General features: G+C 41.4%; 4 protein-coding genes across 12 annotated transcripts in view; 2 read left to right on the top strand and 2 right to left on the bottom strand.

Moving 5' to 3' along the window:
* Window positions 1-6,008, top strand: part of PITPNM3 (PITPNM family member 3) — a 36,763-nt gene extending 30,755 nt beyond the window's left edge. For 4 of the 5 annotated variants that reach the window (XM_038158095.1, XM_038158094.1, XM_038158097.1 and 1 more), the window contains one exon: window positions 170-6,008. In XM_038158095.1, coding sequence (XP_038014023.1) covers window positions 170-478 — 309 coding nt within the window. In that variant the 3' untranslated portion in view covers window positions 479-6,008. The remainder of the gene's footprint in view (window positions 1-169) is intronic. The other variant, XM_038158098.1, reaches the window with a different exon arrangement.
* On the bottom strand, window positions 4,732-12,500 carry PIMREG (PICALM interacting mitotic regulator). 4 transcript variants are annotated; one of them, XM_038158101.1, is made up of 6 exons: window positions 12,332-12,500; window positions 11,474-11,769; window positions 11,044-11,369; window positions 9,886-10,217; window positions 9,035-9,130; window positions 4,732-6,944 (listed from the first exon to the last, which is right to left on the bottom strand). In XM_038158101.1, the coding sequence occupies exons 3-6, from the start codon at window positions 11,332-11,334 to the stop codon at window positions 6,818-6,820; spliced, it is 846 nt and encodes a 281-aa protein (XP_038014029.1). In that variant the 5' UTR covers window positions 11,335-11,369; window positions 11,474-11,769; window positions 12,332-12,500; the 3' UTR covers window positions 4,732-6,817. The 4 variants fall into 4 exon arrangements, with proteins under 4 accessions (XP_038014029.1, XP_038014030.1, XP_038014028.1 ...); XM_038158102.1 differs by having other exon boundaries at window positions 11,474-11,605; XM_038158103.1 differs by lacking the exon at window positions 11,474-11,769 and adding an exon at window positions 8,151-8,197 and having other exon boundaries at window positions 6,814-6,944.
* Window positions 12,501-14,328: 1,828 nt separating this feature from the next.
* Window positions 14,329-18,147, top strand: FBXO39 (F-box protein 39). The gene is made up of 3 exons (XM_038158136.1): window positions 14,329-15,430; window positions 16,210-16,386; window positions 17,436-18,147. Exons 1-3 carry the CDS (start codon window positions 14,417-14,419, stop codon window positions 17,562-17,564), a joined length of 1,320 nt encoding a protein of 439 aa, XP_038014064.1. The 5' UTR covers window positions 14,329-14,416; the 3' UTR covers window positions 17,565-18,147.
* A 134-nt stretch (window positions 18,148-18,281) lies between these two features.
* TEKT1 (tektin 1) lies at window positions 18,282-24,080 on the bottom strand. 2 transcript variants are annotated; one of them, XM_038158137.1, is made up of 8 exons: window positions 23,912-24,080; window positions 22,597-22,840; window positions 22,071-22,236; window positions 21,733-21,861; window positions 21,155-21,298; window positions 19,725-19,947; window positions 18,942-19,138; window positions 18,282-18,654 (listed from the first exon to the last, which is right to left on the bottom strand). In XM_038158137.1, the coding sequence occupies exons 2-8, from the start codon at window positions 22,784-22,786 to the stop codon at window positions 18,495-18,497; spliced, it is 1,209 nt and encodes a 402-aa protein (XP_038014065.1). In that variant the 5' UTR covers window positions 22,787-22,840; window positions 23,912-24,080; the 3' UTR covers window positions 18,282-18,494. The 2 variants fall into 2 exon arrangements, with proteins under 2 accessions (XP_038014065.1, XP_038014066.1); XM_038158138.1 differs by lacking the exon at window positions 22,071-22,236 and having other exon boundaries at window positions 22,689-22,840; window positions 23,912-24,077.
* Window positions 24,081-24,694: the final 614 nt, after the last annotated feature.

Below are 24,694 nucleotides of genomic sequence, written 5' to 3'. Positions count from 1 at the left end.
AATGATAAAATGAAATGGGTCACTTGAAAAAAAAAAATTGAGGGGAGAGGGGTATTAGTATTTTGTAGGTTTGTAACTGGGATGCCAGTGATCAAACCTTAATACTTCATAGCCCTCATAGGTTAAGGCAGCAGTAATTTGTCACTCCCTTCTTTTCTTCCTATTTCAGTTCCTCAGTGAAGGTTATGCAGCCCACTTGGCCTCGCTGGAGTTCAGTCTCCATTCACGACCCAAAAAGAACAACTCTCGGATGATCTTGAGAAAAGGCAGCTTTGGCCTTCACTCGCAGCCTGAGTTCTTGCGCAAGAGAAACCACCTCCGCAGGACTCTGTCTGTGCAGCAACCTGACCCACCTTCTTTAAACCCCAAGCCAGAGCGTGCTCAGAGCCAGCCTGAATCAGACAAAGATCATGACAGGCATTTGCCTTCCATTGCTTGGGTTCGAGGTGGAGTTCACAAATTTGAATCTATTCCCTAGGAGGATTTGGACTGTAGATCTTGGATGCACCCCATAAAACTTGTAGGCATGCCTGAAAGGTAGTATATAGGCAGCTCCAAATTAAGAGAAGTGGACAGGAATTTGTACCTTGGAGTCTTCCCTGTTCTGAAATCTGCCTTCTTACACAAACTGGGGCACTTCCAGTCTCTTCCTCTTTACGTTTATTGGGGAAGTTTAAAACAATCTAAAACTATCACAAGTTTATCATCATAGCAGCAGGTTATTTTTGGGAACAGATAAAATATGTGCAATAAGAGGAAAAGATACTGATTTTACTGAGAAGGATTGTGGTATCAGCTAATTAGCTGCACCCAAAACAGCATCAAGGGTAGGTCCTGTAGGTTACAGAGGAGGTTTAAACTTCAAACAATAAGTAGTCATGTCTGTTTCCACTTCACTTTTCAATGAAAGTGATAAAGGGAAGCAGCAGTGGGAGCTACAATAACAGGTGGTTAGGACTTCTACAACAAGATGTTTTCTGGGTGCCTTAAACCCAAGGTTTCCTTTCAGCCTACAGTGTCTGTCAGCAGACTCCAACATGGGCACTCATGTTTGTATGAGGCGCTGGACACATAAATGCGAGAACTTCACTTGTGAACCAAACATAAAAACTTCATATTAAAAATAAATGTGTCAGCCACAGTTTGAACACAGTTAGTGTTGTTGTAACCAAAGTAGTGTGAAACTGTACAAAGATCACATTGTTTGTGGAACTTGATGACTGTGCAAAAATGTGTGGACTACTCCAAAGAAGACGGCTCTGATGATCTCAGTCCGAGAGTCATATCCTAAGAGGGCAAGCTAAAAGGAACAGTTTTACTAAGGGATCTGTAAACTTCAGAGCAATTGCTTTTTTAATTAATCGATCTAGAATATTTACACTGGAGGGAAAAAAAAAGTAATTAAGTAAATTGATAAATTGTCTACCTTCTCATGCTTCACAGCAACTGCTGCATTAAGACAATCTGTAGCATTCAGAATTATAGTATTTGAGCTTCAAAGAGTGGACATGCAAAAATACAGGTGCCACATAGACATTTCTCTACTGATTTCAATTTCTCTCTGATCTCTCAATGGACTTAGTAGAAGTAATATGTGTGATGTTTTCCCTAAGTAGTAATATTTCTAGAGTGTTGTAGTTACTTTAACATAGTAGCAGTTTGCAGATTCTTCATGCAGATACTTCCATGGAAATTCATCAAGAGAATTTTAATGACTGAACTGACGCATGTTTTAAAACCTGCAATGAAGTTACAAGTGCACATAAAACTCCATTTTTTTAGAGTTAAAAACATGCTATTGACACTGAGAAAGCTTGAAATCAAAAGAACATTCCTTTTCCAGGTTTGTTGTTTGTTTTTTTATTTCAGGGAATTGGGGTGGAGAGGGTGTTATACCTCTCCATCCCCCTTTCAGGTTTTGCTAGACCAGACAGAGTCTCTCACCAAGTTGGTTAATGATTTTGAGAGTTAACATGTAAAACAGGAAATGCAATGGAAAACTATTAAGACAGTGCAGAAGTAAAGTAAGTCTGTACTTTCTGTTAACCACGAAGTTTCAGTGGGCTTTTGGAAGGGCGTAGGAGTGTAGCTTTTGCCTTAGGAGGCAGCAAAATAGCTTGTAAGTGGAGATGTTTGATTTATATTTTCAGACATTACTTGGCAAGATTATCAGTTACCTATTTCAAACTTCTTTAAATATCTCTGGCACATCACTAGTAGGTTGTTTTGGGTTTTTTTTTCCTAAGGCTTCCTTTAAGGGAAGGGGTAATCTCTGCTGAAGATTAAGGAAAGATGTAAAACATTTGGTAGCAAACACTCATTGGGAGCAGGTAAATACGTTACAAGGGACTAGGGTTTTGTGCTGTGTTGCTACAAAAGCTAAATGAAAGATAGCTTGCAAACTACATTGAAACATTCTTAACATTTACAAATCCTTTCCCAGTAGTATCATAAGTTCCTGAATCCATGGAGTTGGAGGAATTATTCCGTGTTCTGTCTCAGCCCACTGCATGTATTAATTCTAGTCACGTAGTCCATTTCTTCTGTGCTTTGCACCATGATGAGGTTGCACAGGTACACCAGCCTCCATCTCCTTCAAGTGAATTTACTGTTAGCACACTCCTGCTTGTTAGTTTTAATAGGCATGGGAATCCAAGGCTTGTGAGAGAGGAACTTACTAGGAAAATTTTAAGTTTGATGAGGGGTCTAAAATATTGACTGATCAAAAAGTTCTTTTGAATCATTGGATGTTGTTTAGCATGTCTCCTGACTGTAATCACTATTCCTGTTCAAAGCTACTGTTGTTTTAGCCATCTACCTCTGTCACCCAAGAGACTTGAAAACCTATTTTTTGTTTTCAATTGCTGTAGTAGAAAGGTCTACTTCCTTTCAAAAGAGGGATCTGTGTGTAAGTCTGTGACTGTATTGAAGGAAATAGTGTCTGAGTACAAGGTTAGAAAAATCTCCTAGGTTATAAAGGGCTGTCTTTTACTCTTGGAGACATAGTCATTTTACAGGGTTCCATGTTATCAAGACTCCAATTTTGTGTATTTCTATTAATAGCTGGGTCACCTTTACAGTAGTCACTGTGCTGGCTTCCCTTAAGAATATTAGGAGCTAATAGCAGTAAAACAAGTGTGTGTGCGTGGGTATGATTTAGTGTGGTAACAATTTCAAAGTTTCTACACATAATATTAAAATCAAGCTGAAAATATTCTCCCTAACTTTGTTTCCATACAACGTATGAGAGCTTATATGGCATTTGCATAATGCCAGCACTGCTGATTGCTCATGGCTAGAATGGTTTATCTTGTGATCCCACACTCCAGCTGTGCACTTTGGCAAAATAGTGACACAGGCTTTTTAGTTACACACTTTGTCCACATGAAACTGCATCCAGTCATTCATGAGCGTTCAGCTTACAACTGGATTTCAGTTCTCCTTGTGTTTTCATGAAAGATCAGTCCCCTTGGTTTGTAGTTTGATCCTACAGTCTTCTTATTCTTGATTGCAAGTCCTCATTGCTGCAGTTTCTGTGCAGTCAGCACTTAAACTATATTGGACTATGAAAGTGTTTAAGCATACACAGAAGGGAAAGGGACAGAGAAGTCAGGTGGGTGTGCCCACAGAACATACATTAGACTCCTCAGTTGTTCCAGCACCATCAGTTGTTTAGTGCCTCCAGTGTGTAATGGAAAAGCACATTCTTTTAACATGCTGAATGGAGGAATCATAAATGAAATTGTAAAATGCAAAATTGTTAGTCCAGTGGGTGCTAAGGGTACAGTACAAGTATGCCACAGTTGGAAGCATTTACTTATTTGTCCTGTTGATATGGATCCATTTTAAATTACTGTAAAAAATGGCTGTGATTAATAGCAGTGGTAGAGTTATTTGAGATATTGTGAAAACACACCTTCACAACTGTGGTGTTTTGGTTTTGTCTGTGTGTATGTGTGTATAGCTACTGACTGGAAGACACTTAAGTTTTGGTTCTGCTTTCACAGCAGATTTGTAACCAATACACATTAAAAGAACAAAACCAACTCAAACACAGCAACAGTGGCTGTCTGTTCAGTTTTGTTGTCTAGCTAGGTAGGTTTGGAACAAGATATCATTGTATAGATTACAGAATTGAATAGTGATGTTAATCCAAACCTGCTTATTTTGAATAACATTTTTGTTTGCATACACTAATGCTCTTGGTATAGATTTTTGCTTGACCAAAGTACTCCTGTTTAGTTTTGTGGCATGGTTTGTATCTATTCAGCATAAAATTCTGTTAGGTGTAAAAATGACAAAGTACTGGTAATTCTTATTCATTGGGGTTCATGAGAGCTGTCATTTTTATTTGTTTACATTAAACTAGTCTTAATTTATTTAGATTACTTCACTTTTTCCTCTAGTACCTAGGGAACTCACTTCCAAACAGCTAAAAATTTCACTGGTTATGTAGAAGTGGAACTATCAGTAAACTAGAGGGGAAAAAAATTACGCACCTTGGTCTATGCAGGACAATGACATTTTTTTTCCAGAAGCCCCAGTATTCTGCAAAATAGCCTTTGTTTGCCATTACTAGTGAACAAATTGTCCTGTTCATACATTGCAGTCTTTCTTTAGCCAGGACACTACTAATGCATGTTATTTAACAAATCCTCAATACTTAGATCTATAGTATCATCATGTCCTTCACGGAATAAATTTAGAAAGGGAAAAAATATTTTTCCCTTCTTTCTATACCATTTCTGTTTTAAATTTGCTAAAAGTTTTTTAATAAGCATTTAAAACAATACCTGAAATCAGTAGGTATTTTACGTTTTAAAATTTGTAGGTCTAACAGTTGTTACTGAACAAGTAGGATTTTCCCCAGTTTATTTTTCCTTGCCATCTAGGCTGCAGAAAGGTGAGTACATTGTCACAGGACTAGATGAGTGGAGCATGGGTATCTTTTTAGTAAACTCATTGCCCCGATAATGGAGAGACGAGGATTATGCACCACAATTTCATGATTTTTCTGATTAGAGATTGACGTGTGGCATCTGAACTCAAGATCTCTGCATTGAATTGTTCACGTCAGGCATGCAGGGGAGAAAGTGGCACTTTCTTCCTCTTTTGGAGCTGGTACAGGATAGAATTCCTATACATACAAAACCTTCCAGCCTACCTTCTCAGCTTCTCTAAGAGCAGTGATTCCTTGTGGTCTGTGTTCAAAGCTTAAGCAGAAATTGTGGGTTGTCAAGGTAAGACTTCCATTATGTTTAGTCACTCAACATAACTATATGTTCCTACAGATGAGCCTGAATTCAGAACCCCCATAAAAAATGGAAGTAATAACACATTTTTCTGCATGAAAAGATCTGTTTTTCAGAAATAAGGCCTGGAACATCTAGAATCCTGTGCATGGACACTGGAATTGAAGTCATGTGTTGGCTCTTTCACTCATTTTAGGTCAAGCCCAGAGAGGGATTATTACAGTTTACCCAGTACTTGTATTAATCTCAATAAGCTATCCTTGAAACTGAATGGAATTTTGGGGGGATGGGGAAGATAAATTTCACAGTTCATTTGTATGGATGCATAGAACACAGGAGGGGGAAAAGAGATGCAGGTTAACTGTGACGTGGTGGGAGATGGTATACTACAGATTGCAACACAGAAACATGATTTACAGATAGCAAGTTTGAAAGGTGGTGTTATTCCTGGCTGACTGGTATACAGCCCAGAATGGCAATCCTCTCACAGAACCCCAAGTCTTATGCATAACTTGTTTTTCTATTTGTGGGGGGGGTGAAAAGGGGCAGTCCCCTTACAACTGAATTCACACAAGGAAACTTGAAAATGTAGGTGTTCTTTCAGTCTATAGTTTTATTAAGTGCATACTTTTAAATATTGTCAGTGAGAAGGTTCTATCTGGTGACAAATGTTTATATTTCTTATGGCTGCCTTGTAAAGATTCAAAAATGTACAATAATTAATTTCTTAATATGAAATAAGGAGTAAGATTTCTACAACTGCTATAGATTTTGATGTGAGCTGGTTTTTAAAATCTTAAAACAGATTAGCCACTTAAATAAAACCTTCCTTGCCTTTAAACAAACAGTGTCACTGATTTTTCTTACCAGTAATTTGATAAGCACTGGATCATGACTGTATATGTCCAAGTAGCTAGTGGAACATTATAAATAGAGGCAGTTTGATCTGTCTGAAATAATAGATTGGAGGTCAACTTTTCTATTCTTGTGGCATGAGTGACACCACAGAATCCTGTTGCTTTGGAATGGCAATTTTGCTTAGAACTCAAAGAAGCCACTACTGTTTTAACTTCCAGCTAACATGATGAATAATGAGTTTGCTAGTAATAAAAAAACCCCAACAAGTTAGGCTTTCAAAATAATAGACCAATGTTTTTCACATGGAAAGTATTTGTGCTAAATCTCATGGCTGCTGGATACCAATTTAAGCACTACTCTTACCTAGGATTACTCTTCATAAGTCTGTCATCAGCCCTTGCTTGGCCATTCTTACTGGCCAGTTCAGCATCATTTTCTAAGTACCTACTGCCTCATGAAAGTCACTTCCAAGATGGTTCCCTCATCTCTGCGGGGATATTACACTGTGGTCAGTACTACTTTGATTCTCTCTTTACTTGAAAAGAGAAAGCAAGGGAAGTCCTGAGCTGTTTCATAAAAAGAAAAAAAAAAAGTGTAATGCCTCATTCAAGTGTATAGAGTGCAGCCTTTCAGGTGCTATTCAGACCTCTCTCTTGTATGTGCTCATAAACTTGGAAACATGAAAAAATAGTTACAGCCATCTCTGTCTAGGTACCAAGTGCTTGATGGAGTTTCTTAGCTTGCCTTCTGATAGCTTGAGATGGTTTCAGGGATTGAAGTACAGACTTTGAGTTTTGTGCCATTATATAGTAGTAGTTTGATATTGCTTGTTGCCTGCAGAAAAACAACAGGATTACCATGAGCAGCATGAAGTCAGTAGAGTTAATCAACTGCTTGTCACACAAATTGCTGGAAAACAGAAAACAGATGGGAGAAAGGAAGAGGTCTAGTACACTTTCACTGTGTAACTGTTCTAAACACTAGCAAGAAAATATTTTATCTTCAGTGAATGTAAATGGCAAGTACACAAATTAAGTACTGCAAAAATTTAACTAGCAACAGGAGCATTTCTTGTGATATAATCTAATTCATTAAAATGCAAAACATTAGAACAATACTGAGTTGGAAACAATCATTTGAGATCAAGGTTTGCTTCATCATAAAAAAAATGAAAAGGAAGCACTAACATTAAAACTCATGGCAATTGGATACAAGAACAGAAAGTCTCATGCAAGACTAAAGGCACCTCCAAAAAAAGTTCATTTCACAATTATTCTAATAGGGAACTAGGCAATAACAGAGCACATTGTATGCATCTACACATGCAGGAGTACTGGACCAAATTGTGGAAGCAGTACAGATCAGTGCTGAAACCATCAGTCCAGCATTTGAAACTGCTCTCATTTTTTTTGGAAAAGTTACAACAAAGTGTCTTGCACCTATCTTCGCTGCTAAAATAGGACATAGTATTCAGGATGTACCTTTCCCTCTAACAAAAAGAACACTTCCAACATAATGGGTGAAGATATTTATGTCACATCCACTTGGGTACAACTGCTGTGTTTAAAAATGCCACCAATACAGTTATGAGCTGCTGTTAATTGTGATAGCATAGACTCAACTACTATGAAAATTTGAGGGATGGAAAAGAAAGGCTGTAAAATCAGACAGCTCAGGATAATGGTTGGTTCTCTCATGCTTTGTGATCATTAGTAACCAGTGAGAACTGAGCCTGAGTGACAAAAAGATTAGTACCAGTCATTTTTTGGTCTGGAGTGAGAAAAGCTGATGTTTGCATAGGAGGTTCATTGTGAACCCATAAGGACTCACTAATTCACAATTTAGAGGTGAAGTTTTACAACTGCACAATGATCTGCTGTAGCAGAGATGGCCACAATGAATATGAAGGAAGAACCCTGTGGTTCTACATAATGGTGCCTTAAAGCAGCATGAGATAATAAGCCTTTTCTCTATAAACAGCAGGTTTTCTCCCCACAGATGCATGCAGGCATAGCCAAGGTAAGTGAACAACTACTTTACCTGGTTGCTACTATCTTCAGTTACGAATGAGAGAAACTGTCATATCACTAGCAGATGGGAGAATATTAGGAGTGAGATTTAGTGAACTTTCACTGCATATGATAAAATTAACTTGATACAAGTTTTAATCTATAATTATCTAGACGTGGTCCCGTTGGGACAAATTTTTGCAATTATCTGGGATGTTAAGTCCTTACCTCTTTGTAGGTAAAGTACTTGATGCTAAACTCTCCCCAGAGAATTTGAGGTGCTTGACATTTAGTTATTGAATACTTTACATGTTCTAAGAGAGGAAGAAGTTTAGGGAATCACCCTGTGACAAGATTTCTGACCTTTAATTTTTACTTTCTTAATATGTCTAATTCAGAATGACATAACCTTCACAAATACCGCAGCCTACCACCTTGTGAATTAACCAAGGTGTTTTATAAGAGGCTTCTTCATCTGGGTACCATGGACTGTTTGTTAACATAACGCTACCTAATAAAAGGGTTTTTTTAATAGATGTGCAGTCACATCAGTGACTGTGGCAGTACACTGGAATTTTCCCACCTCCTCCCCCAGCCTAGATTTGCACCTCTTTTAGACAAGACTCAGGGAGGTACTGCTCTCACACAAGGTCAAAGGTAGGCTCCTTCTGATAAAAATCTGACTTCCACAACAAGGAAACTGAAGACAAGTAGAGCATTTGGCAGGTTTTAGAAGCTGCAAATCCAACAGCAGATTCAATCTTCCCAGGTATCTTTAAGCAAAAATGGATATACTACATTACACTTGAAAAAGTTCTACAACTATTCCTAATCCTGAGTTACAGGGACTACTTGGCCTGCAATTGGCTATGTTCAGGTGGCAGGTAAAGTTGAGGGACACTTAGCAGTATTTACCTCTCCTCTTTCACCATGGCATCATCGAATGCTTGAGAGATGCGGTTCAATTGGCAAATCCCTGAGGAGACCAGTTCCAACTCGTGGTCAAACTCTCTGCAAACAGAATGGTCATTGCTACAGATCAAACAGGACAGGCTGACTAGGTGACACTACTCACACCTCCATCCCTGCAGTACCACTCTCGTACCTCTAGACTTTACCCAGAGAAGTTTAGGGCGGTGGCCATTATGGTCTTAATTCCACTGGCCAACTGATTCACATCTCCATTCACCCCCCAAAGAGCTATCTTCCAACTGAGACACAGGATTCAGATTCACAAGGCTTGTACTCAGCTTCTAGCTTTAACCTTTCTTGTGACTTCAACCAAAAGAAAAACCTGTGTGCACAATATTAAGTATTTCCCTAGCTCACAACCCTTGATCTAATTTGTGTTTGTTCTTTGAGGCAGGAATCTCTCTACGTTCTATAAAGAACTCAGCGTAAGCAGAGCTATTCCTGGTATCTCTGCAATACAAATAGCAGCTTTGGAAAAGTTACAATTAAATCAGAGTGAGATACAGAGCAATTTCCTTTACCCAAATGGCACCAGCAAAGAACTCAGGTACATCTCTAAGAAAAAATTACTTTTTTATGTTTTAGCTTTACACATAGCTCAGTCCCTGTCTATACAGGAAGCTGGAACTACTTTCTTAACTATTCAAGCAGCACACACCTTCAGGGGAATAGGACAGAAAACTTCATACCTTGCCTTTCACTTTACCAGATACTCTAATCAGGGTAATAAATTTAAATTTTAAAAAAAATTAAAAAATAAAAAGGAAAAAAGTTTACAAAAGAATGCGACTTACATCTTTCTGCTGGAAGGAGCAGGAGATGAATAAGGGCTTTTCAGTGCTGCTGCTCTTCTGGATCTCCGAAGAGAGACAACATTTTTACCAAGCAAGGATGAGAACCCCCTCAATTCTCTATGTTCTGACACCCTTGTTGGCCCAAGCAAGGCCCTTTTGCTGGACCTTGGAGTGCCTTTGGAACTGGCTGCTGGAGTAATGTTCTTATAGCTAGGTGTTCGAGGTGTAGCAGTTCTTTTTTTGGTAGAACTCGTCACACAGCTTCTGCTGATGGATTCAGCTGGAAAGGTCACCATGGAGCGTACTGGGCTTTGGCAAGACTTCCGTATTTTCTGAAAGAAGCATTAGACATGTTAGGCTAAATGAACTCAATTAGCTGTGAGTTTGGAATCAGGAAGACAAGGAATATTTGGACTGAATGACTAGCTTCCATTCTCATATCAGGTTTCAACTAACATGAATATATCTCAACCTCTGTACTCATTTGCATAGGGAGTCTCTTGCTTCCCTAACCCTTGGCACTCATCAAGGACTTCAGAGCAGGCACTGGAACAAAGCTCTTGCTGCTCTTATGCTGGAAAAATTCAGGCTCCCCAATAAAGAACTCATGCATTTAAAAATCCAAGGTCTCTAAGAAAGGGAAGCGCAAGCTTGAATCTGCTACCCTGCTACCTTGTTGCAGGTTTTGTCAGTCTAAATTTAGATTAACTATAATGGAGAACATGCTAGTAAATAGTATGTATCTTAATAAGAAATCACAGGAGAATAAATAAAAGAAAAAAAAAATTCCAAAGCTACACACTTCTCAGTAACAATTCTTTGCAAATGATGGCAACCTCTACCCAATTTCCTCTGTGTAAAGGCTGCTCTGCCATATATGATTAAATACAGTAGGGGAAAAGCTCTTATTTCAAAACAAAATAAACTGTTTTCACCTTCCTCCATGTTCTGCCAGATCCATAATTTGCCTGTCTATATTTTAGGAAAAGATATTAAAGATTTTAAAAGTTAGTAGCTATGAGACAAGTACTAAGGTGTACAAGTGTGTGGGAATGGACTCTCTGGAATACAGCACTCAGTACAGAATTCAGAAACCTTAGTAGTGGAGTTGAAGTGAAAACTAAACTCTATCTATGTTCTACTGAAAAGACAAAATACCTGGGACACTGTTCCAAAAGCATATTTTGCTCTTTTTTTAATAGTCTGAAGAGTTTGGCACCTCTGCCTTGGTTCCAGACTTTCCCTAGTTGGGGTTGTATGAAAATTCAGCTCGACTTGCTTTAATGGTACCCGTTTCCTTAAAGACATACGAATGGTATTGAGAGAACTCAGAGAGGCCCTTCTCTTGAATTTGTCAGGCACGGGGCTTTCATTCTCATTGAGGTCAGCTAGGAGCCGGTGTTTCCTCCAAGCCACTGTTGCTCTGACATTTTGGAGCACAGATGCCATCTTGTTCCAGTTCTTGGTCAAGAACGTCTTTATTTCTGAAACAAGGAAAATGAGAGCAAAGTTCAGGCAGAACAAGGTACAAAGCAGGGCAAAAAAAGAGAAATGGAAATTGTTACAGAATATATTTGGTTACACTTGCCTGAAACGAGAAAAGCAGACCTGAGCAGACTTTTAGTTGGAGTCTTGAAAGAGAACAGGGTTGATTTTTACAGCTATTTAGGTTTGCGCAAGTCCACAAAGAAGTCTTGTATTGCAATTCCACTGCAAAACTCTAGTTTGAAGGTAGAATGCTCTATGAGTGCATTGTTTTGGTCTCAGATCAAGATCTGATATCCCAAATTTTTGCCTTCTTTAATCAAAACAACCTTCCACTGCGAGACAAGTTTACACAGCTGCTATTGTCTCCTGCCAGTTATGATTGCGGATACGTATGTCCTGAAACAGACAGGATTTTTACTGGCATAAGACTTTGGTGGGAAGGGCTAAAATGCTTGCTGTCTATACAACATGACAATTTATATATATATACTTTCCATTCTTGAATTTCACTTGCTGATAAATACGATTGAAATGACCCGAGAGAGCGCTGCTGTCCTACGGTTACAATGATCTCCTTATTAAACGGGTATTGCACAGGACAGAGCGGCGCCCTCTTTCTTCTGGAGGCCACGGGGGTCTGGGGCAGCCCCCGGCCCGGCCCGCGGACACACCCGGGCCCAGGCCCCGGCCCACGCCCCGTCCGAGCCGCTCTCGCCGCAGGAACCCCGCTCTGCTAGCACTGGCCGTGCTCCCCGCCGACAGCCCCGGCAGATCCGCCGTGCCGCCACATCGGGCTAACGGGACAGGGGGAGCTGGGCGGGCCCAGCCGGTGCCCTTATTGCGCCCACCGGGACAGCAGCAACAAGCGTCAAAAGTGCCGCCAAGGCCGGAGGAGACGGGCTCGGGCAAAGGGAACCGCGACCGGGCCACTCTGGCAGCTGCTCGGGACAGTACTCACGCAGTGCGAGGACGAAACCGGGGCCCGGATCGGTACCGAGCCGCCACCTCCCCGCAGCCGTTCCCTTGTGCGCGCCCCCGCGTTTGAATGCCGCGCCGCCCCCCGCGCCCCCGATTGGCGCCGCTGCCGCCGCCGCGGCCGCCGCAATTGGCTGGGCCCCGCGCGCGCGGCCGCCGTTACGGGCTGGCGCGCGGCGCGGCCGGCGGTGCGGCGGCGCGCGGCTGAGGGGAATGCCCCGGGCCCAGCTGCGCCCCGCCCGCGGCCCCGCCGCCTCCGCGGAGCTCGGCCCGGAGAGCCGCGTCTGCTGCGCTAGTAAAAGAACTCAGGCTGGGCTGCCCGCTTGGGTATCCAAGCCACAGCTCGTGTTACTTCTGGTAATTATCGGTCAAAGTCTTAGAAGGTTTTTGTTTGCTTTTACTCCACGGGCTTCTGCAGCTCTTGCTGGAGGAGACAGCTCGTGTAACTGTCCGTATGGGACCGTAAACCATCCGGGATGCCCTCTGAAGCAAATCGAGCAGCAAAGAGGGCCAAGGGCAAAGGATGTATGTGTTCAGCGCTGGGGGATTTTGTTTCGATTTGGTTTTGTTTCTTGCCCAAGTGGCAAACAAGACATGCAAAGCAATCATTTATCTTTAAATGACTTCTGCCTGAAAAAGTTGCTCTAGAAAGAACTGTAGCAGCATCTGTTTTTTTTCCCCAAAGATTTGTTTTCCCCCCACCAAGTTAAACTCAGAGCTGACACCTAAAACACCTCCTTAGCTAAGATTTGGCTTACAGTGATGGGGAAGCCAACCCAACACTGCAGGATACCTCTTGAATCTCACCACTGGCTTATAAACAAACGTACTTTTTACAAATTCCTAAGAACTCTGTTTTTAAAAAAGTTCCACATGATGGTGTTTGTGCCGCTTTGTATTCTCACACTAATATTGACGAGTGCAGTGTAATAAACATCCTTTATTAACAGATGTGTTTCTATATATTACAGCCCTATATTCTGTTCTGCTTTCCTCTGTCCGTTGACTTCAGGGCTTCCAGGTAGCTGAAGTGTTAGACCTCTTCCCCTGTGTTCTCCCCACTCTCTATAGCAAAGGTTTCAGGTTCGTCTCACTAGCAAACTGGAGCTTCAGCCACCATATTTTAAGACTTGGTTTGGATTTTTTGACATTGATCTAGAGACCTCCTAGACTAATAGTTCTGCAAAACAAAGAGCTCTTCTTGGGGGTACTAAATACAAGAGAGAGAGAGAGTCAGGTAGTAATCAGATCCATATGCTCGGTTTCTAAGGGTTGTCTTGATAGCTGGGCATGTAGGTTGGTGCTTTGAATGGCAAGAGTGGGCAGAGGAATCCCTAAGAATAAAAACGGTGCTAATTGAAAAGAGTATGTGTACAGGCAGAGAGATTCTGTGTGACATAAGAATTGTAGGCAGAAAGATAAACAGCAGACTGTAGCTTAATTGTGCTATCAACCTGTTCTTTCATGCCTGTTTATAAGATTAAAGTAGAAATATCTGAGCCTTTTTATTGTAAACAGTCTCTCAGGTATCTGCATGTTTTCTTCTTCTGGATCCACTTCTTGTTTCCATCCATTTCAACTTTTTTATCCAGACTTAATCTAAGGCAGGGTACTAATTGTCATGGAATGGTACCCCAGAAGACTATGAAAAGTCATTAGTGCTAATTTTGCACTGATGGTCCTGTTCAAATGTATACAGCCCAAAGAACTGAGTAATTTTAAATGCTAGGCATCACACCACAGACCATGGTCAATTAATTGCAGCTGATGCTAACCAAAGGTTTTGTAGACAATGTGGCTGCTGTATCAGCAGTTGATACCATTTCACTGTTTAGCTAGACTGAAGGTGAAGGCCAAAATGTTAAAAGATGTGTCCTGTGCTTGTACGGGGAGTGTTCTTCACCCTTTGTTTTTTTCTTTTGATTTAGGTCAGACTATATATTTGATTGTGAAGAAACAAATTTTCATCCACTTGTTTAGAAGCCTATTATGTTGGGATTGGCAAGAAATCTACCCACAGCTTTCTGCATGTTGGTTTGATTTAAGACCCAGAAAAGAAGTCCTCTCAATGGAAGATGACAGCGAACCCGAGCAAAGCTCCTGGGCCTATCTACCTGATGTCTGTCTGAGGCATGTCTTCCACTGGTTAGATGACAGGGACAGATCTCGGGCTGTGTTGGTCTGTAAAAAATGGAGTTGTGCCATGCACTCTGGATCTCTCTGGAGATGCAGAACCATCACCTTCTATGGCCAACCATCAAGGGCACGCACACTGGAGTTTCAAAGTGCACTGTGGTATACCAAGAAATTTGGCAAGTATTTGAAGCACCTTGAGATCAAGTTATCAAATCCTTACAATACTCCCTTTATCAAAAAATTTCAAGTGATTATGAGAGGTCTTCTTTCACACCTGGGTAAGTGTAATAGTCACCTAGTATCCCTGAGCATCAAGTACCTAGAATTAGACTGCTTGATCTGGAAAAATGTGGTTAGGGCTCAGTTTATCAAGAGTTTAGCTGCCTTCCTGAAAAGAATGAGCAATCAACTTGATTATCTTAACTTAAAAGGAGCAAGAATAACTTTGGAAGAAGGCTGTCAGCTTCTGAATTCTCTAAGCAGTTTGACAAATAGAAGCTTCATATCTGAAATCAATATTGAGGATTTCTTCAGTCTCCACCTTTCAGTCTACAGCAGTGCCTTGTTCCACCAAACTATGTCTAAGTTCCACAGGCTGACCATCCTGACATTCAATTATAACTGCATCTCTGATGAACTGCTGGACATCCTGCGGGAGCGCAGCTCTCATTCCCTGTGCACCTTGAATATCAAGTGTCACATCCATGACCCTCATGGGCAAGTGGTCTCAGGAATGTCATGGGCAAACTTGGCCAAGAGAGCCCCAAAACTGAATGTGAACTTCTTCTTTGAAAGAGTCATGAAGCATGATCACCTAGCTAGGATTCTGCTAGAGGAGATCCCTGTTAGGAGCATCAGCCTACGGAGCTGTTATTTTAGTGACCCAGACTGGACAATGAGACCTACCCTCACCAACCTTCTCCCAGCTTACTGGCATGGTCTGCAGGTAAGGGAAACAACAGAGAAGCCCTAGTGCAGTATCACAAAGCTATACAAAGTAATCATGTAGGCCTTCTGCCTAACAGCAGCCAGCAACACAAGTTCCTGACTGCTTTAAGTTTTACAATCAGAGGGCAGTTTTCATAAGTGAGTAATTTCAGTGTTTCACCCATAATGTCGTTAATGAAATTATCCTTGACCAGTAATAACCCTCCATAATGCTATCAGGCTGCTCTATTTTGGCAATGCACAAATGTCCTACAGCACATCTAAATTAACTAGTGCCCATGTCAAAGCACTTCAGTGTCACAAGGGATGTGTCATCAAAGGTTTGCAACAGCTGACCCACATAAGTGAGCTGCAGGTCTTTGCATGCCAGAGGGAAACATGTGGCCTTACACCTGATGGTTGCTGACAGCTTTTTGTAAGTCCTGTTCCACTGCGGAGTTGCCAATAAACACCATAGATATATAAAGCTTTCTAGAAACCCACTGGCTCTACTCTTGTTGCTGGGATAATTTTCATTATGTCAGGTAAGACCGTGGTATGACTGCAGGTGCAGCATTTTCTAATAAATGCACAAGGGGTCACCCCATCTTAACAGGAGAGCGATTTACTGTAGAACATACGCTGTTGTCATAATGCAAAACAGATCCTCAGCTAATACAAGGTACAAAACTGATCTGCTGACATTTTTTTTGTTAACTTGGAAAACTATTTGTTGAATTCTAGTTATTGCATGCAACATCTGTTTAGTAGTACTAACAGTGTTCATTTTTTTTCAAGAAATTAACACTTGAATTAAACAATGACCATGAGTTGCTGGACAATGAGCTGCTACAGCTTATCTTATCATGCAAGAGGTTGTTATTTCTGAAAGTCTGGGCATTTCTAAGTGTCAACTTTATGGAGAGACTGCTACAAAACCGTGCAGAAAGGAAATGCATTTTGACTACCATAAAGGTAAGACTTTGTGCTTCAAAATTCCCATTCCCATTCTTGCTCCTATACCCAAAGGTCCCCATGCCCAGGCAAAGTTAACTTCCAAAAATGTTAATGTGACTGTCTTCCCTATGTTATGCCTTAGTACCAAAGAGCTTGGGAGCCACTCACAGGAAGGAGGTTTTCCAACCTTACTTAGCCACATACAGATACTATAGAAGTTTATTATGAAGTCCTGAAAATTCCAGAAGCCCTTCCTAGACTGGCACTCCCTCTGTCACCTCTAGTTCAAGCCCTCTCCCACTTCCAGGGTTTCTCAGTTATCTCTCAGGCTCAGTGCTTATGTCTATGCTTAAACCCAGGAAGGTGGACTGAATCCCACTAAACTGCAAAAAGATATAAACACATCACACCCTTCAGGGGTCCTGTGTTGGACTGGGGCCAGGCCACCACTGTAGCTGGTGTACACCATGCTGACATGCTACTCTCTGTGCTACAATCTGAATTCGGTAGGTCCTCATAGATCTGTGCAGATCCCAGGGATGCATCAGTTATGGGGGTAAAAAGAACCTTGTTCTTCCTGTCTGAGTCAGCACAGGCAGACAGCCGGGACAACCACAAAACCACAGCTAAAAGACAAAGAGTAAATTTACTTCCCTTCATTTGCTCACTGAGGCATCCTCAAAGCAACCCCCAGGCAGACACACACAAGTGGAGATAGAGGCACAGTTAAACTAGCTCCGTGCCAGAGGATCACTGGCTCGCGTTCATACTGGGTTATCAAGGCCTATTCCCATCTGCAAGGTCACCTGAGAGATTTACAATCCTTCTTGCTAGTCTTCCACTATTTAACCCATTCCTCCCAACACCTCCCAAAAATTCTTTGGCAGGAGATTATGTTTTTAGTCAGTTGGGAGTGGGAAGAGAGTAAAGCCTCAAGATTCTGTTCCAATTCAAGGAATTTTGCTTCTCTAGATTCCTTATTAGTCACAGATGCTTCTTGTTGCCATGAGCTGTAATGGGTTGAGCTCCCTGTATCTGAGAGACATGACTGCTGTTTGTGCACACAGGTCAGGATTTATACAGCCCAAGATGACAGCACTGAGGAGGAACGGCTGCTGGCTGATATTTACAGGAAATTCAAGTACCTGATTGACTCAGAACTTAATTATTTTGTCATCACCTACCCAATGGTGTAAACTACAGGAAGAGAACACCCAGTAACATCTGCATTAATGGATACTTTGGAGTGCTTTAGTAAGGGATTTGAATTCTGACAGCAGTGCCTCCGAAAGGGAGTTATCATTCCAGTAAGAGAGATCCAAGGGACAATTTCAAACTCCGTGCATTAAAATGTTGGACTTGGGAACTGAACTCCTTTGTCTCCAGCATTATTTATTCTTGCCTTTGCTTTGGTTTTCCTTACCAGAACCAAAGGAAGCAGTGATCCCTTTTCCACCCTTACAGGCATCTCTGATAAAAAGAAGACCCTCCTCTTTTTTCAGCACTTCTCATTGTAGAGCTTCAAACACTTTACCACTGAAGCCCATCTCATTGTTTAATTTTTATGACTAGGGAAACTGAGGCATGGGGTGAACAAGTGATTTTCCCGAAGTCAGCCTTGACTTGATCTCAATTCAGATGCAGACAGATGCACTATCTAGTGTATCAGTTAGATACGTTAGGTCCTGTTAAGTTGGCCATACTGTCTAGTTCTTACCAGCAGATGCTAAGATAAAAACAAAACGTTGCATGGCCAGTCCTGAGAGACATCCCTCCCACTTGCCCAGCTTTCCAGTAAGTGATTTATGAGGACACTCCTGCTCTGGCTTCCACACAGCTGCCTTTTGACACCTTTCAATGCCAAAAGGTATCATTGGTTACACATGAGAGAAACACATAAGAAGGGGCATTTCTCATTATTCTGGAATTTTATTGCCAAATGGAAGATTTCATCAAACATTTTAGAGCATAGATAGTTCTGAAACAGATAGCTGTAACTACTAGGTCTGTTTTAATTACCTTGTGCAACCAGACAGCATTGAGCCAAGCCAATAAATTTGGAAGTTTGCAAATAAAATTTCAGCAGGATCTGGTTCTTTGGAGCACACTCTCCCAGTATAATGACTTCAGTAATTGTTTATGCAAACAGACTCTCTCATTTGCATGCACAGCACTTCATCAATGTACAGTGTGTTCTCCTTGACCTTGATCTCTTCCTCCAAGGAAAGCTGTCGGCGGCTCAGGCCTTTCAGCTCTGTCTGAGCCTGTGCCAATGCATCCTTTAATCTAACAGAGAAAACAGAGGCAGGCATTAGTTGAGAACACATGGATAGGGCTTTTTCTCATAAGGGTTAGGAATTCTGAGCAAGAAAAAGAAAGATGGAAAGGGATTCACAGAGACAATATCCACTGTCTTCCCTTAAAGTCTATCCATTAACTTCCCTTAAAGTGTCCTGCCCTTAAGAGAAAAGAAATTCCCAGCTTTTCAGGGAGAATAGTTGGGACCCATTGTTATGCTGACACACTAAATTAACTAATACCACAGATTTTCCTCTTGCATCATTTCCACTTGCCTTTGAATATTTTTTTTAATCTCTTGAACTTCACTCATCAGGCTGCTGTGCACTGTGTCATAGCACAGTTCCACGTTAGGGCGATGGTTCCTCGCTTCCAAGCGGGTTTGAGCCACTTTTACAGGTGCTTCCTTATCAGCGATTGCTTTCTTTAAGGCTGCAATGTTCTTCTCCTGTGAGGCAGTCTCATCCATCACCTTAACAAATCCAACAATGAAATTCTGCACACTGCCTCTTGCAATGTGTGAAACCATCATCGTCATCTTTAACACTTGTAACAATCACAGTAAAACTCACAATGTTGTTATTTCATGTAACGGTATTTTGCAAAACTTAGCCAGGAATATGATTCCTTCATTGGAGAGCAGATGACACTGTTCTGATTGAACCCAAAAATTTATGCTCAGCAATTAATTGTTAATGTTTATACTCAGTTTTCATGTGTCAAATTTTGAGCATATTGACCCTGCTGTTACCAATTACCAGGCTCTTATATCACAATCCTGAGAAAGCTATAGGAGCCTCATGCAACTAAAAATCTCAAGGAAAATCCTGACTTTACTGATGGCTACAGCAACATTTAGATTGAAGGAGCAACTCCAGAAATTTGTCTCTTTGGTCGTGCACACAGAGCTAAGAAAAAAAAATCTAAACTTACTTTTATGAAGAAGGGAACAAAAAGGAAAAAGTGGCAGATAAGTGCAACCCACTGGATTGGGAAAACTAGTAGATAATCCAAGCCCTGTATTTCCACTTTTTCACAGACTGTCCCCTGTGACTTACCATTGCAAGAAGTGTCTCTAGCTTGTCCTTGGCATCCTTGACTTCCTTCACCCTATTTCTAAAAGCAGCATTCACCATCTCACATTGCTTGCGCATGTCATTTGCCGTCTGTGAGAGGACGCCATCGATAAGTGCCTTCAGTGCCAAAGAATTGTTTCGCTGCTTGTCAGCCTTTTCAACATTTATGTTTGAGAAATCTATCCAGTCCTCAGGGCTAACAAAACTGAAAGAGAATCAAAATAAGATGTCACCAACAGACAGCAGCAGGCCCTCTATGACTTCATAAATCTGTAACTGTGCCACAAAATCAAGAACAAAGCAGCACTTTTAACTGCATGTCCCAGTAAGTGTCATATGTCCAGGGAGTGCTACAGATACAAAAGAAAGACTCTGTCACAATCATTTTGTAATGAAGTACATGAGAGTCAGATGAAAACAAATTTGCTAGAGTCATAGAGCCGCCTTCTGTTACTTTCCCCCGGCGAAAGGGAACTTATGAGTTATCATGGCAGGAAACACACATAATAACCAGTATTTCTTTGAACATCTTTCATTAATAAAGCTGTTATTATTAATAGTAGGTAGCTATTTACACAACACAGTCACTTATTTTCTCAGAGTTCACCTATACGACACTTACAGTACCTGCCTGGAACAACAGTTGAGAGGTGCAGCCACAACAGTATCCCCAGATATAGAGGGTTATGCTTGTGCAGCTTTGGCTTGCAGGCGGGTGTTTGAAAAGTTCCCCAAAGGGTTAGTTCCTTGTTTCATTGGGTGAATATATAAAGTTGTAATTGTCATTTGCACGTAGCAGGCAACACCATCCTGGGTGTGGTCTGAGTTACATAACCTGTTGTAGGTGCTGGCAGCAAGGGCTGTCAGTCTCTTGTGTTGCAAGCTTGCCAGCTGTTACATAGCAACAGTGACTTTCTGAAGCTCTTGCACACACTGCTTTCTCAGTATAGCTCCTCTTTTCAGCCCATTTTTCTGTGGTAGCTATTTTTCCATTTAAAGATTTCACACTAACCAACCCATGCAGAATGGGCACATTTGACAGCTCAATGTCTGAGTCAGAAACTGACTCAACACCTCATGGGTCCCAGTCCAGCGCTCTCCCCACTGGGACACCCTGGGAGAGGAAAGATCAGTAAATCTATTCTGTATTTAAGCAATGCGTGAAATTCTTCCTTAGCTAACTGTGAGCTTCCAAAACTTTAAAAAACCTGCAGTTCACTGGGAGCACAATTATTGTGGCTTATTTCACAGACATATTACACAGATACAAAAGTGATGGACAGAAGTATAAGAAACAATTAGATGGTAAAAAGATAAAGCCTGTTTTACACAAAACTAATCTTGCTGTTACTGGGACAGCCCGTATTATCTGTATAATTATCAGAAGTTTGTTGAACTAAAGAACCACTTACTTTCCTTCTAGTTTCATTGCATTATCAGCATATATAATATGAGGAGTGTCGTTTGTCAAGCTGGCACAGTAATCATCAATCGTCAAAGCTGTGAATTTGTCCTTCAGATCCATTTCCAGGTCATATTTTGCTGAACGGTTTCGTCTAGGAGAAAAAACAACCAAACTCTTAAGACCAAGTGTAGGCATTCACAGGTGTCCTTAATATGCATCCATACATGCATTAGGTAATTCAAATTCTGTTACAGAAATCTTTGTGTAAGAACTCTTAGTTGTCAAGTCACAAAATGTACAGTATGAAGCTGCCTTTCTATAAATCGATGGTACAATTCTCATTGAAATTAAAGGCACAGGACTGGATCATGAGAAGACCAAGGATGAAGATCAAGTGCAAGTACTTTGTATTCTGCAGAACCTCTCACCACTACTGACTGAGTGGTATGAATTAGGACTGACCTCCTGCTAGTGTTTAGCATTGAAGATAACTTAGGACCTGTGCTCAGCCTGACAACTTCTCAGTATTATGGCTGTCTTAATTTTTATCTAATTAGTGCTCTGTTATGCTCTCTGCCTCTGCACCTGATTTGCTCATTTGTTTGTTCCAATGTACGTCCAAGTAAAGCAATAATCCCCTCGAGAACTTCAGCTTCCTTCAGCAGTTCCTGTTCCACTTCATCATGCACCAAGTCAATGCCAACTCGCCTCTGCCTACACGAAAAAAGAAAAAACCATCAGCCACATTGCTCAAATGCCTGCATTGAACAGAAGATGATGAAGTTCCACTTTCCCCAGTGGTGTAACACCCAAATCAGACTGTGACTTCACTGTAAAGAGAGGTGGGCCTTTAGTTTGCAGCCTTTTTTCTTATTTGTTAAAGGTTCATTACCTAGACTTTTTTTTTCTTCTTGAATGCTCACCTGTACACGAGACACTTTTGGGCAATGACAAGGGGCTCTTTGCAGCCCTCCAAAGCTCTCTCCAGCCTATTCTTGAAAGTCAACAAAATCTCTGTCTCATGAACAATTTGTTCTAGCTTGTTATCTAATTCTTGCTTCCAGAATTTTATCTCTTCCCGTCTCTGTTCTATAGAATCAAAATAACAAACATGTATTAATATGGGCCCATTTTACGAGCAAGGGGACTGCAGCTCAGATCTTAGGTACGGCTAAAAATAGACTTATTCTATAGTGGAGTGCCTGTAGTGCTGTGGGCTGTGTGGAAACAGTTTAGCAACCCTGTGTCAGGAGGTTTGGTTGAGAGCTTTTTGTGTATTTTGTTATAAAAATAGTCTGCTTCAAAATATTTTATAAAATATTTTTGATTTTTTTCATGACATCAATAAGCATGGCATTGACATATACTCCTGTTCATTATCAGCTAAGTCCTTCTTGAACACACAGCTCAAATAACACATCTCGACCCTGGCAGAAGACACGGGATTACCTAATTTCTTGTTGACATCACTTTGGGTTTTTTGAGTTGTCTTTTCTATTTCATCCACCAGCCTCCAACTCTCAGCTATCATGCATTCTGACCTGGATTTCTGGGACTCTGTACTGGCACGCTGCATCCTGTTTGCAGTGTACCATTCTGAGGGATGAAGTTTAGATGGATCTTGCAACAGTCTGGCCATTGCTATTTGCAAAGTTTCTGGATATAATGCAGGTCAGTTCTTGGAATATTGAACCTGAAAACAGAAATAGCATTATATTTGGCTGCCAAAGCAAGAAGGGGAGAAGATAGGTCTATAGGGTTGAGAAATATTTTGTTCTTTTTACCTGCCAAAATGACACTGCTATGAAAAGAAGATTTTTTGCTCAAAGTTCCCCAAAACTTTGCTGATGTGTAGGGAAGAAAGTACTGATGTGTTTGAAGTGGGAGAATGAAGAAACAGAAGAATTTGTGAGTGGAATTTAGGAGGAGAGAAGTGGATCTGACAGGGAAAGATGGACTATGCAATAGGAAGGAGAAGGGAAAGGAGACCCCTTCCTCATCGTCATCATCATCATCGTTATCGTTATCATTATTATCATTATTATTATCATTATCATTATTATATGTTCGCTTTTATTATTTATTATTTTTTGATAGTTCCCAGAGCTGTGGACAGTAATTCTGAATTGATTTGTTGTAGAAATGCATAAAGATTGTGAAACAAATGAGAGGCGTGTTAAGTATCCAGCTATCTAAAATGTCAGTCATAAAATTATCCTTAGTAGTATGCTCTATCTTTATGTCAGCAATATTCTTTCCTGGGAGAAAAGATTCTGGGAGCCAGACAGAGGAGATGAAGGAGATAAAGAGCTTGACATCAGACGGTACAACTGTGTCCCCTCCGTATAGCTCTGCTATAGTTTCGATCAGAGCAGTTTCTCCGAGTGAAACCCGGCAATGTTCCAAAAGATCACAAAATTATAAAGAAGTAACGTTACTCAAAAAGAAGCAGAGCAGAGAGAATGTCATGTTTCTGAAAACGTGGTCAGTCACCTTGAAAGCTGAGGAAACACCCAGTGGTGGTTCTCCACGACGTTATTGTGGGACCAGCGGGACTTCATGCCGTTTTGTTGTGAAAACCCCGTATCTCATGCTGTCCTGCCCCAGATTGTAGCGACACTGACACAAATTAGAACTACAAACCACATATCCATTCATCAATGTCAGCTACCGTAAAACACAATCTCCTTTCAAACCGTTAATATGAAATTTACAACCGATCCTGCAATATGAACTTTACGACAAAAGAAAGCTTTAGTTTTACCTCAGATGGTTTTCTCTACCGACTCACAGGGGTAGGAAACGGCTCCAGGGCCGCCGGGGCTGCGCGCACCGCACGGCCCCACACGCGCCGGCCCCGCGCCCCCGCGGGCCCAGCCCCGCGCCAGCCAACAGCCGCGGGCGGGGCGGCCCCGGGCAGCGGGCGGAGGCAGCGCCGGCTGCGCCCGCACCGCGTCGCCTTTCCACGCCACGCGTAAGCGCCCAGTCGCGGCCGGATGAAAAAGCAAGTCCTCTGCTGCACAGCAATAGGGGTAAGCTAACACCAGCTTGCTCACAACGTTCCATTGTAATGCCTTTAAAAAGGATTTTTCAAAGGAGTGGTTCCTCACATTGTGGATTTTGTCTGGATGTAGAAAATAGGGTCACTATTTGTGAAACGGCCAAGTCCTCACTCTGGAAACGTCTCACGTTTTCTGTGGAGGAGTCTAACCAACCAGCATTAATGAGACTAGATCTAAATTAAGTATGTTGCCATATTTCTTGTTGGGTGCATAGAAAATACCATGAATAGTCTTATTCATCAGAGAATCAATCAGCAGAACTGCTGCCACTGTTGAAGTAGGAGAGTTCTCTACATTGAGCTCACCCTGCAGCATCATTAACTGCTTTCTTTCAATGTTGCTGAAATCACAAAGCAGACTAACGTAATAGGTCTGAACAGTGGTGTTCCACTAGAGTCCAAAATAATCCACGAAGAAAGGCTGAGAGGGCTGGGGCTGTTCAGCCTCCAGAAGGCTCATCAGAGAGCTTCTGGCAGCCTTTCAGT

Source organism: Motacilla alba, chromosome 19 (genome assembly GCF_015832195.1).
Source record: "Motacilla alba alba isolate MOTALB_02 chromosome 19, Motacilla_alba_V1.0_pri, whole genome shotgun sequence".
Classification (NCBI taxonomy): domain Eukaryota; kingdom Metazoa; phylum Chordata; class Aves; order Passeriformes; family Motacillidae; genus Motacilla; species Motacilla alba.
This window is presented reverse-complemented; position numbering and strand designations above follow the sequence as displayed.